At 37.9% G+C, this 15759-nt stretch overlaps 1 protein-coding gene across 2 annotated transcripts in view; it reads left to right on the top strand.

Moving 5' to 3' along the window:
- Positions 1-6452: 6452 nt before the first annotated feature.
- LOC149841230 (uncharacterized) overlaps positions 6453-15759 on the top strand; it is a 38915-nt gene continuing 29608 nt past the window's right edge. Inside the window, exons 1-5 of one of the 2 annotated variants that reach the window (XM_090004719.1) lie at positions 6453-6545; positions 6834-6930; positions 7953-8059; positions 9372-9494; positions 9737-9890. In XM_090004719.1, the coding sequence (XP_089860845.1) occupies positions 6516-6545; positions 6834-6930; positions 7953-8059; positions 9372-9494; positions 9737-9890 (511 nt within the window). In that variant the 5' untranslated portion in view covers positions 6453-6515. The other variant, XM_090004718.1, reaches the window with a different exon arrangement.

Below are 15759 nucleotides of genomic sequence, written 5' to 3'. Positions count from 1 at the left end.
ATGCCTCATTGGCCCTTCTAAATTTGGCAATATTAGCACAATTTTTAAGGTCAACATTGTTCATAAACCATGCCAAAATTTTGGCATGGTTACTTTCCCAATCCTCAACTTTGGATTGATGGTCATTGATAGCTTTGATGCGCTCATCACCATCTAAAGCTTTTTCAATCTCATTTTCGATTTTAGTGAGAACAAGAGAGGGTTCGGGAGTAGTTCCCATAACAAAACCCCAAAGTTTCTTACCTCTTAGATGATTTTCCATCGCGGAGGCCCACATGAGATAGTTGGACCCATTTAGCTTAAAAGAAAGCTCCACTTTAGAATCATGTTCCATCGGCACCAAATCCTTCCTTCTTAAAATTTGAGAGGCACACGTTCCAAGATAATAAAGAAAAGTCCAATCACCAACCGAGCTCTGATACCATGTAATGAAAAGAGGCGAAAGCTTCAATGGAGTAAAAAACACTCTTTAAGAGTGACCTTAAGAGCCAAGAACACAAACACTATAAGTGCACATACAAAACTCTCAAAAGTAGAAAATGACTTAAAGTCATAAGTTGGATTTATTGAAGAAAGGAAGAGAAGGGTGAAAACCCAATGCTGACAAGTGGAGAACACCTCCTCTATTTATAGAGGAGGGAGGCTCAAAGAAGGGACCACAAGGGGCTCCCTTGTAGTCGTTGGGAGCCCCAACGGTCAGGCTCCCAACGCTCAGAAATCTGACCGTTGGGGCCCCAACAACTACAAGTGTGGGGCCCTTGTGGTCTTACAAAAAGGGGAAAAAAGAAGAAGAAAAAAGTAAAAAAGTAAAAAACAAAAAAAGAAAAAGGAAAAAAGTAAAAAGGAAAAAATACATTGTGGTTTTACAAGAATACCCCTATCGGGTATTTCACTAAAAAGGAAACTGTATATATATATATATATATACATATATGTATATATATATATACTTATATATATACGAATGTATATATATATATATATAAGTATATGTATATATATATATATATATATTAACACTTGACACTTGCCCTTGTGAATCTAAGCTCGTGTTTCGAAGATCCCCTTTACATTTCATAAGCTTCACTACACTCTCATCACTACTTCGTTGCTTACTAAACCGACATTCCATATATTCTGTCTTACTCTTAATCAACGTAAAACCTCTTGCTTCCAAAGTTTGTCTCCATAATTCTAACTTAGCATTAACCCTAGCTCTAGACTCATCAATCAAAACAATATCATCAGCAAGCAACATACACCACGGCACATTTTCTTGAATTGATCTCGTAAGTTCATCTATCACTATAGCAAAAAGGAAAGGGCTTAATGCAGATCCTTGATGTAACCCAACCGTTATAGGAAAGTTGGTTGTCACCCCTCCACAAGTGCGGACATTGGTTACTACTCCTTCGTACATATCTTTAATTATACTAATACACTTGAGAGATATACCTTTCTTCATCATTGTCTACCAGAGAACATCCCTAGGTACTCTATCGTATGCCTTTTCCAAATCAATAAAAAACATATGCAAATCTTTGTTCCCCTCTCTATATCTCTCAATAAGTTGTCTAAGAAGATGTATAGCTTCCATAGTTGATCTTTCAGGCATAAAACCAAATTGATTCTCCGATATCATGACCACCTTCCTCAACCTATACTCAATCACCCTCTCCCAAAGTTTCATAGTATGACTCATGAGTTTTATACCACGATAGTTTGCGCAATCTTGTATATCACCCTTATTCTTATAGAGAGGCACCAAAGTACTCTTCCTCCACTCATTAGGCATCTTATTTGTCCGCCAAATCTTGTTAAAAAGATTTGCCAACCATACTAAACCTTTCTCCCCCAAGCATTTCCAAGCCTCGATAGGTATACCATCCGGGCTAACTGCTTTTCTGGATTGCATTTTCTTCAAAGCTTCTGTAATTTCTTTTTTTTGAATCTTGCGCATGAAGTCACGATTCGTTTCATGTAAAAGAATGAAGAAGTCGCCAAGATCCTGGGCATGCCTTCCATTAAACAGCTTATCAAAATAATCTTTCCATCTCTCCTTAATCTCCTCATCTTTAACTAAAACCCTTTGCGTTTCATCTTTGATACATCTAACCATACCCAGATCCCTCGATTTCATATATCTCATCTTTGCAAGCTTATAAATATCATTTTCGCCCTCCTTGGTATCCAACTTGTCATAGACCTCCTTATATACCTTATCTCTCGCGTTTCAAACTACTTTTTTAGCTTCCTTCTTTGCTACCATATACTTCTCCAAATTCTCATTATCACGACTTTTACTGAGATTTCTATAACACTCTCTTTTAACCTTAATAGCTAATTTGACATCTTCGTTCCACCATGATGTATCCTTACCTAGCGGTGCACCGCCTTTAGACTCACCCAAAACCTCCTTCGCCACCTTTCGCATGCAACCCACTATCTTATACCACATTGATTCTGCATCCTCCTCGAGACACCAATTAGCTTCCTTAGCTACCTGTTATACAAACATTCCTTGTTTAGCTCCTTTCAGTGCCCACCACTTAATTCTAGGATCTATCCTATGTCTATCTCTTTTGTGGCATTTTTTAATTTTAAGATCTAAAATTAAGACTCTATGCTGTGTAGCTACACTTTCTCCCGGTATAACCTTACAATCGATGCAACAACCCCTATCTCTCTTTCTGAGTAGGAAAAAATCTATCTGACTCTTATTAACCCCACTGTTAAACGTTACTAGGTGAGACTCCCTCTTCCTAAACCACGTGTTGGCTAAGATCAAATCATAGGACAAACCAAAATCTAAAATCCTTTATCCAATTTCGTTTCTTTCTCCTATACCATAGCCTCCATGGATACTCTCAAATCCATCCCTACTAATGCCTACATGTCCATTAAGGTCTCCGCAGATGAAAATCTTTTCTCCATGAGATATCCCTTGTACTACTCCGTCTAAATCTTTCCAAAATTGACGCTTAATGGAATCGTCTAAATTGATTTGAGGTGCATAAACACTAATAAAATTAATAATATCCGTACCTACTACTAATCTAATAAGTATAATCCTATCCCCCTTCCTACAGACCTCAACTACATTATCTATAAACTCACGACTAATAACAATCCCAACTCCATTCCTATTCCTATGTATTCCTGTATACCAAATCTTATATCCCCAAGGTTGTATCACTTTTGCTTTCTCACCTACCCATTTGGTCTCTTGTAAACATAAAATATCAATCTTTCTCCTACACATAACATTTGCTAACTCTACCAACTTATTAGTTAAAGACCCTATGTTCCAAGTGGCTAACCTAATTGTATGGTCTTGAGCTATCTTTTTTACCCTCACCCGTCCAACAAAGTGCGGGAACCCTTGCCTATTTGACCCCACCCCCGAGCGCCGGTTTGACGCATCGCTTCTGGGCAAAGTCCTAGCTACCCTTGCCCACTTATCACTGCCTCCAGTCCTATAGTGTACATAGCGTCGCTTAGTAGAGAACGCCCCAACGAAATTCGCATATTGGTTCATATTCATAGGGTGTGACTAAGTTTTTACGTTGGCTGTCACTGGCCTACCGCAACCCTCTTCCGTTATCCGAGCTTGGGACAGACAGTGTATAACTAAACAGTTATGCACAGGATAAAAAAAAAGCAAGTTTTTTTTTTTAAAGAAAACGACATGAAAACACCAACAAAAGGAGACTTTGGCGGAAGTACGTAAAAAATACCTTGAATCGTCGCTTATCGATGAGGGCTTCCTCCGTCGCCCGTGTCGGATCTCCCAAAGCATGAAAACCCCCTCCCTGCCGCTGAGAGAGGGAGAGATAGATGTGCGGTGGGAGCTTCGTCTACCTCCGGCGACCCAGGTTCCGACGAGCTTCTTGAGAGAGAGAGAGAGAGAGAGAGAGAGAGAGTCCCGTATAGGGGAGCGGGAGAAAGCAATCGGCCCGGTGATGAAGCCAGCTGGCCACAGGGGCGGTTCGGCGATGGGAATTGCAGCGAGAGGGAGACGGCCAGGGTCAGTCAAGGAGCCTTCGGGATGCAGAGAAGGGGTGGAATGCAGAGAAAGGGCAGTCCGATGGGTGAGAGAGGGGCAGTGGCGATAGGGAACAGAATGCAGAGAAGGGGTCAACCCATGGGCTGCCCAACCCAATGCCCTCCTCTTGTGAAAGTTAGGGAATGGTGATCACATCCCTCCAAGTCCCAAGAAAGGCATGGAGCCGTTGTAACCTGAAAAGGAAGGGCACCTTGCCAAGAAAGGAGAGAGGGAAAGTCTCTCTTGTCACATCACACTGCCAGTTGTACGTTGTTTTTTCTAGCTGTAAAAGATGGCAGCAAAGGGCACTTTTTTTAAAATTTAAAACTTTTTTTTTGCTTTTTCCATTGATAGTAAGAGCCTGACTTGGGCTGGGACCCATGCCCGAGCCCGACTTGATAAGATGCCGGGTCGGGCATGGCCTGATTTTTTTCAGGTGGGATCTTCATTTTGAGGCCCGAACCTGACCCGAGACGGGCTGGGTACCCAATAAGCCACGGATAGCTCGACTCGATGTCCCCCCGAGCTTTGCTGAAGGCAGAGCCTAGGGTGGATGGAAGCCCTATTAGGAAATAGAAGAGCTTGTCCTCCTAGTACATATCCTTAATGTCCAACACAAGTGCCTTGTTGAATGCCTTCCTATATTCGCAGCACCTTTATGCTTAAGTCCATTAAAGGAAGGGTAATTTCTTTTTTAAACTGTAATGGAAATTAGGTATTGTACTTGTTGGTCATGGATCTTCTAGCATAAATTTTTATCATGCAAGTAAAATGCTCTTTGTTATTAACTTTTTTTGCAATTGCTGTAAAATCAGATGTTTATGCATATAAAAAATTGCATAAAGTTACCGATGCGGGCTCCGCTTGTCTGGTAGGAGCAGCTAGTGCAAGTCACCTTGTGTTGGGACGTTGCAGGTTCAAAACTCAATGGTATAGCTGTGTGACTGGTAGGGGTCTGCCTAACCCCAGCTTGCCTTTCAAAAAAGAAAAAATCCATAAAGTTTTTGGAATTAATTTATATATACCTGGAATGACAAGATGGTGCTTCCTCAGCATTTCATTCTCATAGTGTGAGCCTATAATTAGAAGATAATGCTGCGTCTGTCTAACTTTCTAGTGTGGATATTCAAAATCATTCTCGGTGTACGTGAAGGAAACGAGTTCCCCGTGTAATGAAATGGTGATTTTCCACAAAAGCTTACAATAGGTGTCTATTGGAGACGCTACAAGCACAACCCACAAAAAGGGTATAAATGAAAGAACACAAGATAAAATAATAATCTTTATTTCATATGAAAATGCTTAAGAAGCATATTACAAAGGAGAGGTGATCACCCCTATTTATACAAGTAGAGAGAGGGGGAGAAGAGCTCTTCTCAAAGAGTCGTTGGACTAGGTCCAATGACTATAAATCTAGTCAAGATCCAATGTGATCTTGACTAGATAAAAAGTCTAGTTCAAAATGAACTAGACAAAAATAAAAAAAAAAGAATAAAGAAAAGAAAAATAAAATAAATAAAAATATAAATAAATATTGTATTATTATATTATATATATTACATTTTTTTATATTTTTAACACCCCGACATCCCAAGTATGTAACATGGATACTTCAAGAAGAATTCTGTACTTGTGTGGGCACAGCTACTGGTACTTCATTTGGTACGGGTCAGACCAATTTTGGATCTGATCCAAGCCAGATTTGATCCATTAGAGAGAGAGAGAGAGAGAGAGAGAGAGAGAGAGAGAGAGAGAGAGAGAGAGAGAGAGAGAGAGATGTGTGTGTGTGTGTGCACACACATTCATGCATGTATATATAACCATACCTTTGTTCCCACATTTTTAGAAATTTTGTTTTGTACCCTGTGTATCTGTACCCATACCCGTGCCTATGTGATATAGCATCCCAGCCATGTCAGCTGGACACACCTGTGTAAGGTTGTCATGACATGATATACAAAACATTGCACAATTCATCATGGAACTGTCAAATTCAAACCTTTGTTGAACTTTGTGAACATCTTATCCATGAGTTTGTTTATGCTTCCTTTTGTGATATTGAGAACTTATTTTGCTGTTGCTTCTTTCCTTTTTATGTATTGTTGTTTTCTGAGCATATTTGTATTTCTTAATAATCTCGAGGCTCGAGTTTGTTACATGTAATTGTGTGATATAAATAAATAAGTAAATAATCTTTCACTGCCACCCTGGATCATCACTTGGTTATTTTGAGATGCTTATTAGAATCATCATTATTAGATTGAATAGTTGAATTGGCTGGACACCTTGATTGGTCGAATGCCTCATTGTCTTCAAGGATCTATTCTTCTTGAGCTGTATAATGTGTCTTATGAGACTTCAATTGCTCTTCACTGTGCACAGGGTCATGGACCACTGCATCAAAAAGCGACTCCAGTGGAATACTTCTTTTGCTCGTAAAGTATGCAAAGAAGGAGAATATTATGACGAAATGATGCGATATTTGCATAAGAATCTAGCGGTATGGATTTAGTGACCTAGTTCATGTTTTTATGTACATCTAATTTTTTGACTATGATTGTTCCGTCTGATGCTCCTAATTGGTTTACCATACTTAAAAAAGCCATACAATTTGACAAATGAAAAATGGCAAGTTAATATGTAATTGCCCAGCTTGCCATGGTCCTTTCCTTTATTCACTTTATGTTGTAACATATTTATCCAGAGTATTATGATTATTATTATTTTTTCATGTGCACTGATGTCTTCTCATGACTGTGTTTAACTTTGACTCCTATTGTTCGTGCAGCTTTTCCCTTACCACCTTGCTGAGTACATTTGCCGAGTAATGAGAATATCACCCTTCAGATATTATTGTGACATGATTTTTGAAGTGATGAAAAATGGTATAGCTAGTTGTTATCTTTAAGCCTGAGGCTTTAGAATGCATGTCAAGCAAGTTACTGTTATCATGTACAATCCTTGTTCTAAGAAGGAAGTTATTTATAGCCATAATTTTCTTCTCCTGATTTTTAAAATTTGCTTGTACATGAGTATCATTTTCTTTCTATAGTAAGCATAGAATAAAAAAAGTATCAGTGTATGTATATGGTTGTTTTTGGTAGAAAGATTTGATAGTCTTAGCAGTCCTGTTTCTTGATAAAATTACAATAACAAATGAATACCTTATGCTAAAAGGTTGCATAAATTTATCCTAAGGAACATGATGTGTGACTTCTTTAAAAGAATGGGAGTTATGTACTGTTTGCTACTACTTAACCAGGTGTGCTTACATGTTTTGTGCTTCGTGAGGTATCTTCAATCTAATATTAAACATTATATGTTTTCCTTACTGGTGATACAAGTGGATGTGTTCATTTTCTACCAGTGGACTTTTGAATCATTACGGATTATCCTTGGGATCTTTGTACATATTGGTGGAAGAATTAGGTTCTTTTCGCATGAGTACTTGATAACCTGCCTCAAATTGTTATACATTGATCATCTTTTGAATAGGATGATTAACTGAGTCCATCCTTCTAACAGATATGCTAAACTAAAGTCTACTTTCTATGGATAGATATGTTTTGCATTTTGATGGAATCATTTTTACTTGAATTCTGCTTCACATCTTTTTTCTTTGGTAAAACCTGACCGACATATATAATTGTATCTATTTTCTTGTTTTTTTTTTCTGCAGAACCTTATTCAAATTTGGCCAACTGTTTTGTATGTCATTACCCAAACTTTCAATAGCAGTTAGCATTTTTCATTCTTTAATTGTATGCAGTTTATTGGTGCTTCTAGTTTGGTTTAGCAAAATAAAAAAAATGTTGAAGTTTCAGCATTGTTATTACTCATTTTGGTGCTTCATTGTTATATACAAAAAACAACCACATGGATTCTAATGCTGCTAACTATTGTGCAGAACAACCATATGATAGCATCCCAAATTTTAGTGCAGCAGATGCTTTACGGCTTACTGGAATTGGAAGGAATGAATTTATTGATCTCATGAACAAATGTAGAACCAAGGTGACAAGCTTTGCGTACATCAAACCCCAGGCTTTATCAGAAAAAATATGGATTTTCACTAGAAGTAAATGAGTATCTTCCACTATATGGTGAAGAATACTCCCACAAGTCATTGTTTTGACATTTCCATGATTTGGTATTGGCTCCCAGATGTAACCTAGAATTGCTCTCTCTCTCTCTCTCTCTCTCTCTCTCTCTCTCTCTCTCTCTCTCTCTCTCTCTCTTTCTCTCTCTCAAGCTGCAGCAGGTTTGAGCGTGAGATCCCTTGACTAAGATATATTAACTTTGATCCTCCAGCTATGACATTCAACCTCCTGCTCTTACAAGCCAACCTTGATGGTGAACATTCGCTAGAAATCGTGTTTTGGCTTCTCCTAGTTGATTGTATCCATCCTTAAGGGTTAACTTTGGAGTCAGCACTTTTTGCTGTTATCTTCTTCAGCATCCAAGGGATTAATTCCCTTTGCTGAGAGTTAAACATTGTTCCCAGTAACAAAGTATTTTTCCCAAGAATTTTTGTTTCTATGATTCTAGTTTTCTTTAGTTTATAATCTTTGCCTAGGCAGCTTTTTTCTCTACTATGATTGTATTGTTCATGATGTCTAAATGTCATGCTGCATGTCTCTTAGGGTTTCCTGTCATAACTCTACCATCTCAAGCATGTAAAGGGTGCATTTTAAAAAGATTGGCATCCTAACATCATATTCTGGAATGAGTTGGAATTGTGGGCAGGGATGCTAAGTTATCTTAACTTTGTCTACTTCAATGTGTAGTTGAGGACGTTGTTTTCATTTTTGTCAGGGTCCAGTTATTTTAAACAACTTTTTCTTTTAACTTGTTATTTATTATTATTAGTTTTTCAGTTTTTCTATAGAGAGAAGTTTCAGTCTATTAGATATTCAGATGCAATTGTCTGCAGGAGTAGAACATAAAGATTATTGAACAATGATATCTGCTGCCCCTATATGTGCCTGACACTTGGATTCTCAGTTTCATCTATCCAATCATTATAAAAAAGATAAAAGAGGGAAAAAAAACTTTCCTTGAGAGCAAACCTAGTGTCAAGATTTTAAGGTGGTCATCTTTTTTATTGATCATGCTATTGCACTCTTTTTCTCCCTATTTGTCGCTCCCAAAACTATGGCATATGGATTTCAAAGCATGATTTTTTTTCAAAATAGAGAATCCGGCTAGAAAGGATCCTTTTCTGTATGATTGTACACTAGGAGTTCGGAACCTATATTCATCTCTGTAATTATTAGTTTGCTGTTTTATTTTTCTGACTGTGGTTACTTATTTTGGAGCTTGCTAGAAAATTATGTGGAAGCTCAACAAGTCCATTGCCAAAGAGTTGCTGCCAACACAACCTGTGGACTTCAGCATCGAACCATGGTGGGGTGTATGCCTTGTTAATTTCACTTTGGAAGAGTTCAAGGTGAGTATATCTTAAATTCTTCTTTAACCTTTTATTTGTTCAGTATGATTCATGCACATGATCCAAATTTCCTCTTCTATTATAACAGTCAACACTACTATGATGCTAATTTCTAGTGAGTCTCTTGTTTTTCTATTTACACGTGGGACATGCTTAGTCTTCATATCAAGAAATGCTTGACTACTCTTTTTTATCCTTTTACATGTGGGACATGCTTAGTATTGGTAGTAAAATTCTTGTAGAAACTCACGGAAGAGGAAATGTCAACCATTGACAAAATCTGCAAGGAGGAAGCAAATTCATTTGTTCTTTTTGATCCTGTAATCATAAGGGGTCTTTTCCATCGAGGGTTAATCTACTTTGATGTTCCTGTTTATCCAGATGATCGGTTCAAAGGTATGCCACTTTTGCATTTTTCTTTGTTTTCCACTTTTATAGGAGCCATTTAGATAGTTGATTAATCTGTCTGATAGTCATAGTACATTTTTTTATTGGTTTCTCTTTTTCCTGAATATAGTGTTCATATATTAACAGAATATTCGAGTGTGTTGAAAACTATTTGGTTAACTATTAATGTGAATTAGTATCTCTGGACAAATTTCCTTATGTTTCATTTGATATTAAACTTTTTATAACACATAGGATTGTGGTTTATTGTTATCATATTTGTACTAATCTTTCTGCACTTGTCTATAATGCATGTTAAGTTGATTGATAGTCTGCAGATCCCTTTTTCTCCTCCCTCAAACATGTACCATGTGTGTAGTCAATTTATGGTGCTTATCATGACAAAGGAGAGATAATTTAGTGATAATAGACATCTCAGAGTTCCTTCCAGGAACCCCTAAAGGAGAAATGCCATAATGCAAAATCCAGTCCTAGATCAGGAAATTGTCAGTGGCAGTGGGAGACTTTTCCTTGACTTCAAAAAATGACCTTTGCAGACAGGCGTTTTCTTAATGTCAAAGCTGTGATTGAGGTTCAGATTCATTCATTGGTTGTAGGTGGACGAGCGTCATGATGTTGAAAAGAAGTGTATTCCCTTGTTACGGGTCACGGGTCTGGAGATCTAGACCCGTGATCATTAACAAGTCATTAATGGCACGATGTAATTTAGTCTTTTGTAATAAGGGTACTTTAGTACCCTAATCTATGTAATAGTGTGTTAATATAAAGGAGTTAATACAGCAGCCGACCCTGCGAAGAGAGTGGTATCGGCTTTCCCTACAGTTTTTCTCTCCCTCTCTATCTCTCTCTTTGTTTCTCAGCTTTCACGCAGGGAATGATTGGAACATCGGAAATCTTACATGGTATCAGAGCTACGCTACAGCTGAAACTGGAATCGATCTCAAAGGTACGTCCAAAAGATCTGTCTCTTCTCGATTTTCTCTTCTAAGTCAAGAATTTTTTTTTCCCCAATCTCGTCTGTTTCCCCAACCTCGATTTTCTCTATCTCTTGATCTCGATCAGATCTGACGTTAATCAGATCTGATCAAACTCCCTTCCCTTCTCTAACTAATCTGAGTTAACCCAGTTTTCCCCAATCTCGTTTTTTTTTTGTGTGTCTCTTGACATCGATCAGATATGATCAAACTCTCTTCCCTAACTAATCTGAATTAACTCAGAGAGGACTGGGTTAACTCAGCCCAGGTTTTCGATCTCAAAGCCTTCGTTGAACCCCATCTGTCATTCTTCAATCTGTCAGTGTAATACCCATGATTTTTATCAGATAAATAAATTTAGATTTTAAGTCATTAAGGTGATACACGAATATTTTATTGTTTTAATTATTTATTCGTAATTGGATCTTGGATAACCCATTTGGATCCTTGAAGAAAATCGGATTTAATGGGAAAATTTCTACAACACTTTAGTGGGAATTGGTATAGCTTAAGGCGATGTTCGGATCCACAAAATTTCATTTGGATCTTCGATATCAGAATTTCAATATTAATCTGGATCCTTGTATTGAAACCATAAAGATCAATGTACATTTAGCTGGATCCATAATAATTCATTTGGATCCATAGTTCTAAACCAGAGTATGATCAAAACTTCGGATTTCTGGATCCGAATTTATTAAAAGAATTGATGAAGCACAATGGATCTTGGATCCATATTAATTTATGTTAATTTTTGGATAACGTAAATGGATCTATATTAACCTATGAAAGACCCACAAGATCGTATCGAAGAATAAACCAATTGTATTAAGAATAGGGTATTTCAAAGCTTGTAACATTTTGAATCCTTAGACGGATCCAAATTTCCCAACTAGGGGGTTTCATTAAAAGCTTTGGGTCGCGGGTCTCGGTGGTGGCCAGACCAAAACCGTACCCAATTGAATGTAATATATATATATATATAAATAAGATAGTAATAATAATACCAAGTATAAAAATATATGGATCCGTAGTTGGATCCGTATGGGTCCAAATATCGGACCCAAACCATCGATGGGCCGCATATTCAAATCGGGGCATGGATCCGGTCGATCCGCGCCCCGCACCGTACCGTGCGTTAAGTAAGGGCCCCTACCCGATAAATCGAGTGTTAGGGTTCATTTTTGAACCCTAACTCGTCGTGAGGGGTGGCTAGGGAGCGTGGATGCGCAGCCGAGGGGAGTGAAGGAGGTAACCTCCTCCTTCCGTTTCGGGGGCCACCATCCTACAAAATCCCCCTCCCGAGTCTCTTCCTCCCACCTCCCTCTCGTTTTTGCACGCGCCAGCAGGGGCAGCCGACACCCTCTGCATCTCCCCCTGCGATCTTCCTCTCTCGCCTCTCTCTCGGCTCTGCACTCCCAGCGTGCGACTGAGCCGGCGCTGGTGCGATGTTGGTCGATGTCGTCGCCTGCAACCTCCCAGCAACCCGAGCCACTGTCCTCTACAACCTCCCTGCAACTTTTCCCCTTTGCGAGCTCTAGTGACAACGCCACCACCTTCGTTTCCCCTTTCTTTGGCAGCACCGACGGGGTTCGTCTGAGCGACCATTGCACCACAGCAACCTCCGATCGTCGGAGAAAGGTAGGATCTGTAACTTATCTTGTGGGTTATTGAGTGGCTCTGTGTGTGCTTGTATTGGTCAAGAAAAAAAAAATTCTGATAACCTAAGCCGAGAACCCAATTTCTTAGATTTGGAGGGGGTTTCTCGTGTGTAACCCTAACTCAAAGAATGGGGGGTTGTATTTCAGATCTTTACCTTAAAATATGTACAATCCCGAGTGTGTATTTCTTTTTAAATTTCTGTAAATAGCTTCTTATTTTTTTTTCATATATTCTGTTTGCAAATCCTGCTAAATTCTTTGTTAAATTATCAATCATGACGGAATTTGGATTTTTGGTTCTAGTACACTACAACCCAGTCGATCCTTGTAACTGCTTTAGTCTGTATAACGTTAAATAATTGATAGTTCAATTTGGGTAATTTCGGCAATTGTTCCTAGCAAAAAAAAAAAAAAAGATGTGCATATTGAACCCTGAATACAATATTCATTATTACCGGATGATTTTCAATTAATCTGTTCAGATATGTATATTTTGAATTACTCTACTTATTTATATATATATATATATATATCAGAATAAAGACTGACCTGTGAATTTTGAGTGAGTATTCAATATTTTCTAATATGTTTGTGCATGTGTCTGTAGGTGCTTATGAGGCTGTTGAGCATCATGTATGCTATAACTATATTTTGAAGGCCTGACCAACTTATAGATTTTATTTTCATGTTCCGTACAATGATAGTGAACATGTCATTTAGTTAATTAGGTTTACTCTAATGACAATACTGCGAGATCTTGACGCGAATGCTGGCTGGGTTTGTCATCCTTGCCCAAGAAAGAACAAACTTCAACACTTGAAAGACAAAATAGGTTGAATTTTTAGTATTTTGGTTGATTTACATATTTGGTGTAATGGACCATCTTCTATCTGCAAGTTAAATGGGACATCTTGATTTCTTTGTAACACGGGTTTTAGTAAGTTCAATCCTTAGTATGTGACATATACAATGATTACATGTTATATTATTTATGTTCAAATTATGAATCTGATCCGCATAACTTAGGGTTCTGTTATGTTTACCAATATATTTATGAATAGTCAGATAGTAAAACCCGATCCAAATGGATTGTGGATATGCGATTATGCTGCATGGCTTTCAAGAAAAATTAAAATCTGGTTTGCCTGTTTCCCAGGTTGAAGCAGCTGATCAAAATTTGTAATATGTTTAAACAGTAAATTGCGAGTTTGTGTGATTGACATATTAACACAGTTAATCAGAAATGTGTGTTTTTGTTAAAATAGCAAATCTTTAAGTGTATGATAGTCTAAAGATGTTATATTATTTTGACGGTTTTAATACTTGAGTAATACGTTATTTTGTGGATTGCTATTAAGTCTGATTTGCCTATTATTTTGTTGGCTGTGATCCGATCTGAGTACTTGTGATCATGTATAAGCTTATACAGTTGTATGCATGATGTTGTGTGAAATTAAAAATGTTGCAGTCTCCTAAGCTTCTTTCTCATAGTTTAAAGTATGTTGGTTGCGATTTGTTTTAGTAGAACTCATATGCTTTCTCAGATGAAATCTGATTCAGTCATGTTCTTCTCAGTGATGTTTGAGATACATTCTCTTGTATGTCCTGTTCAGTTGATATTGCTCATTTGGGGCTTAACTGCATAGTAACTTGTATATTAAGTTGATATTTAGTTGCATATTAAGCTGCATAATTTATGATGTTTAATTGCATATTCCTTAAATTGTTTCAATGCCCATTATGTGCATATCATCTAGAAGATTCAAATGGCCATTAAGATGCTTATTCTCCAATGTCCATATGCATGTTAAACTGTATATTTTTCTGAAGTATTATTGCCTAACACTACATACTTGTTGAAAGTATCAAATGCCAACTAAGCTGTATATCTTGTGGAATGTTCAAATGAGAATGTGTGGAGAAAAGTATTTAGTTATATTACCAAATCTCTAGGATTACACTGCATGCTCAATAAAGGACACCGACAATGTTTTTGCTTGTTGGCAGAGTTTTTAATACATGCCACCCTGTGTTGGGATGTCACAAGTCAAAACCTAATGGTACGTTGTGGCAATTTGCAATTGAAGAATAAATAAATAAATAATAATGATGAGGAATGATGATCTGGTAACCGAACCTATGGGTCGGTTTGTGGTGGGCATATGAATGTCAAGCCAGTGTATTGAGGGTCATGCATAGACCATCGAAGTTATGATGTGAATCCACATGAAAATGATAATATAATATTGTTGTCCGACTGGTTTAAAGGCACCGGGGCATTCGTGCTTGACTGGTTTAAAGGCACCGGAGCACTTTGGGTGGGTTATGCAATCAATATGACAAAGGATTGGGACTGGTTTATACACCTTGGTAAAATGACTAGGTTGGGAATTCTACTGCTATGATAGTAGAAGGAAGTTGGGGAAAAACCCCATACTTCGGGAACATAATTAAATGAAAAGATTAACCCACTCAGATTCGGGCTTACCTTGGAGAGGGTAAGTGGTACAAAACTCCGGGGACATGTGTTTTACTGTTTCGAGCTAAAGTGACTCGATGGTCCCCAGTCCTCGGAGTTGGGGGGACCCGGACTACCAATATGTCCTAGGTGGTAGATCTTTGTTCTTCTGCAGAAGTTAGGGATGCATCCTATTTTGGTTTTGGCCTTTGGGAGGTTCTCTCGGTCACTGACCGCTCCCTTGGGATTTCAGTCTCAGTTAGAATGTTCGGGTTAATAAAACAACTTTGAATAATATACCCCCGAACGTTCTCTTCTGTGATGGTTGCCTCGGCCCGTGTGTACCCGCGGGATAAGAAAAGATAAACATCAATTAAAACAGTTAGGTATCACTGTGATGGAGTCATTAAAGAGACATTTGCATATTTTTCAGCATGTTTTATATTGTAATGATCTGAAATCCTGAAATGGGTCAATACGAGGTGATTGAACTATTACATGAAAGTTATGCATGTTATTGTTATTGCTGTTGCATCGCCTACCTCACTTGCTTATTCATGTTGCATACTATGCCTTACCTGCTCAGTTATTGTTATTGCATAATTGTTTACCTGCTCATGTATATGACTGTTGATTATTGTTGTTGCTTTACGTGCTATTGTATATACTAAAGATTTACACTTGACACCCACATCACATACTAGACTCATGATGTACCTGCATTAAGAGTCACAGTTTTCCTACTTAGACGTGGTAGTCTAATT

The sequence above is a fragment of the Nuphar pumila genome, chromosome 4 (assembly GCF_984573655.1).
Source record: "Nuphar pumila chromosome 4, dmNupPumi1.hap1.1, whole genome shotgun sequence".
Lineage (NCBI taxonomy): Eukaryota > Viridiplantae > Streptophyta > Magnoliopsida > Nymphaeales > Nymphaeaceae > Nuphar > Nuphar pumila.
Note: the sequence above shows the minus strand (reverse complement) of the source record. Positions and strands in the feature narration are given on the sequence as shown.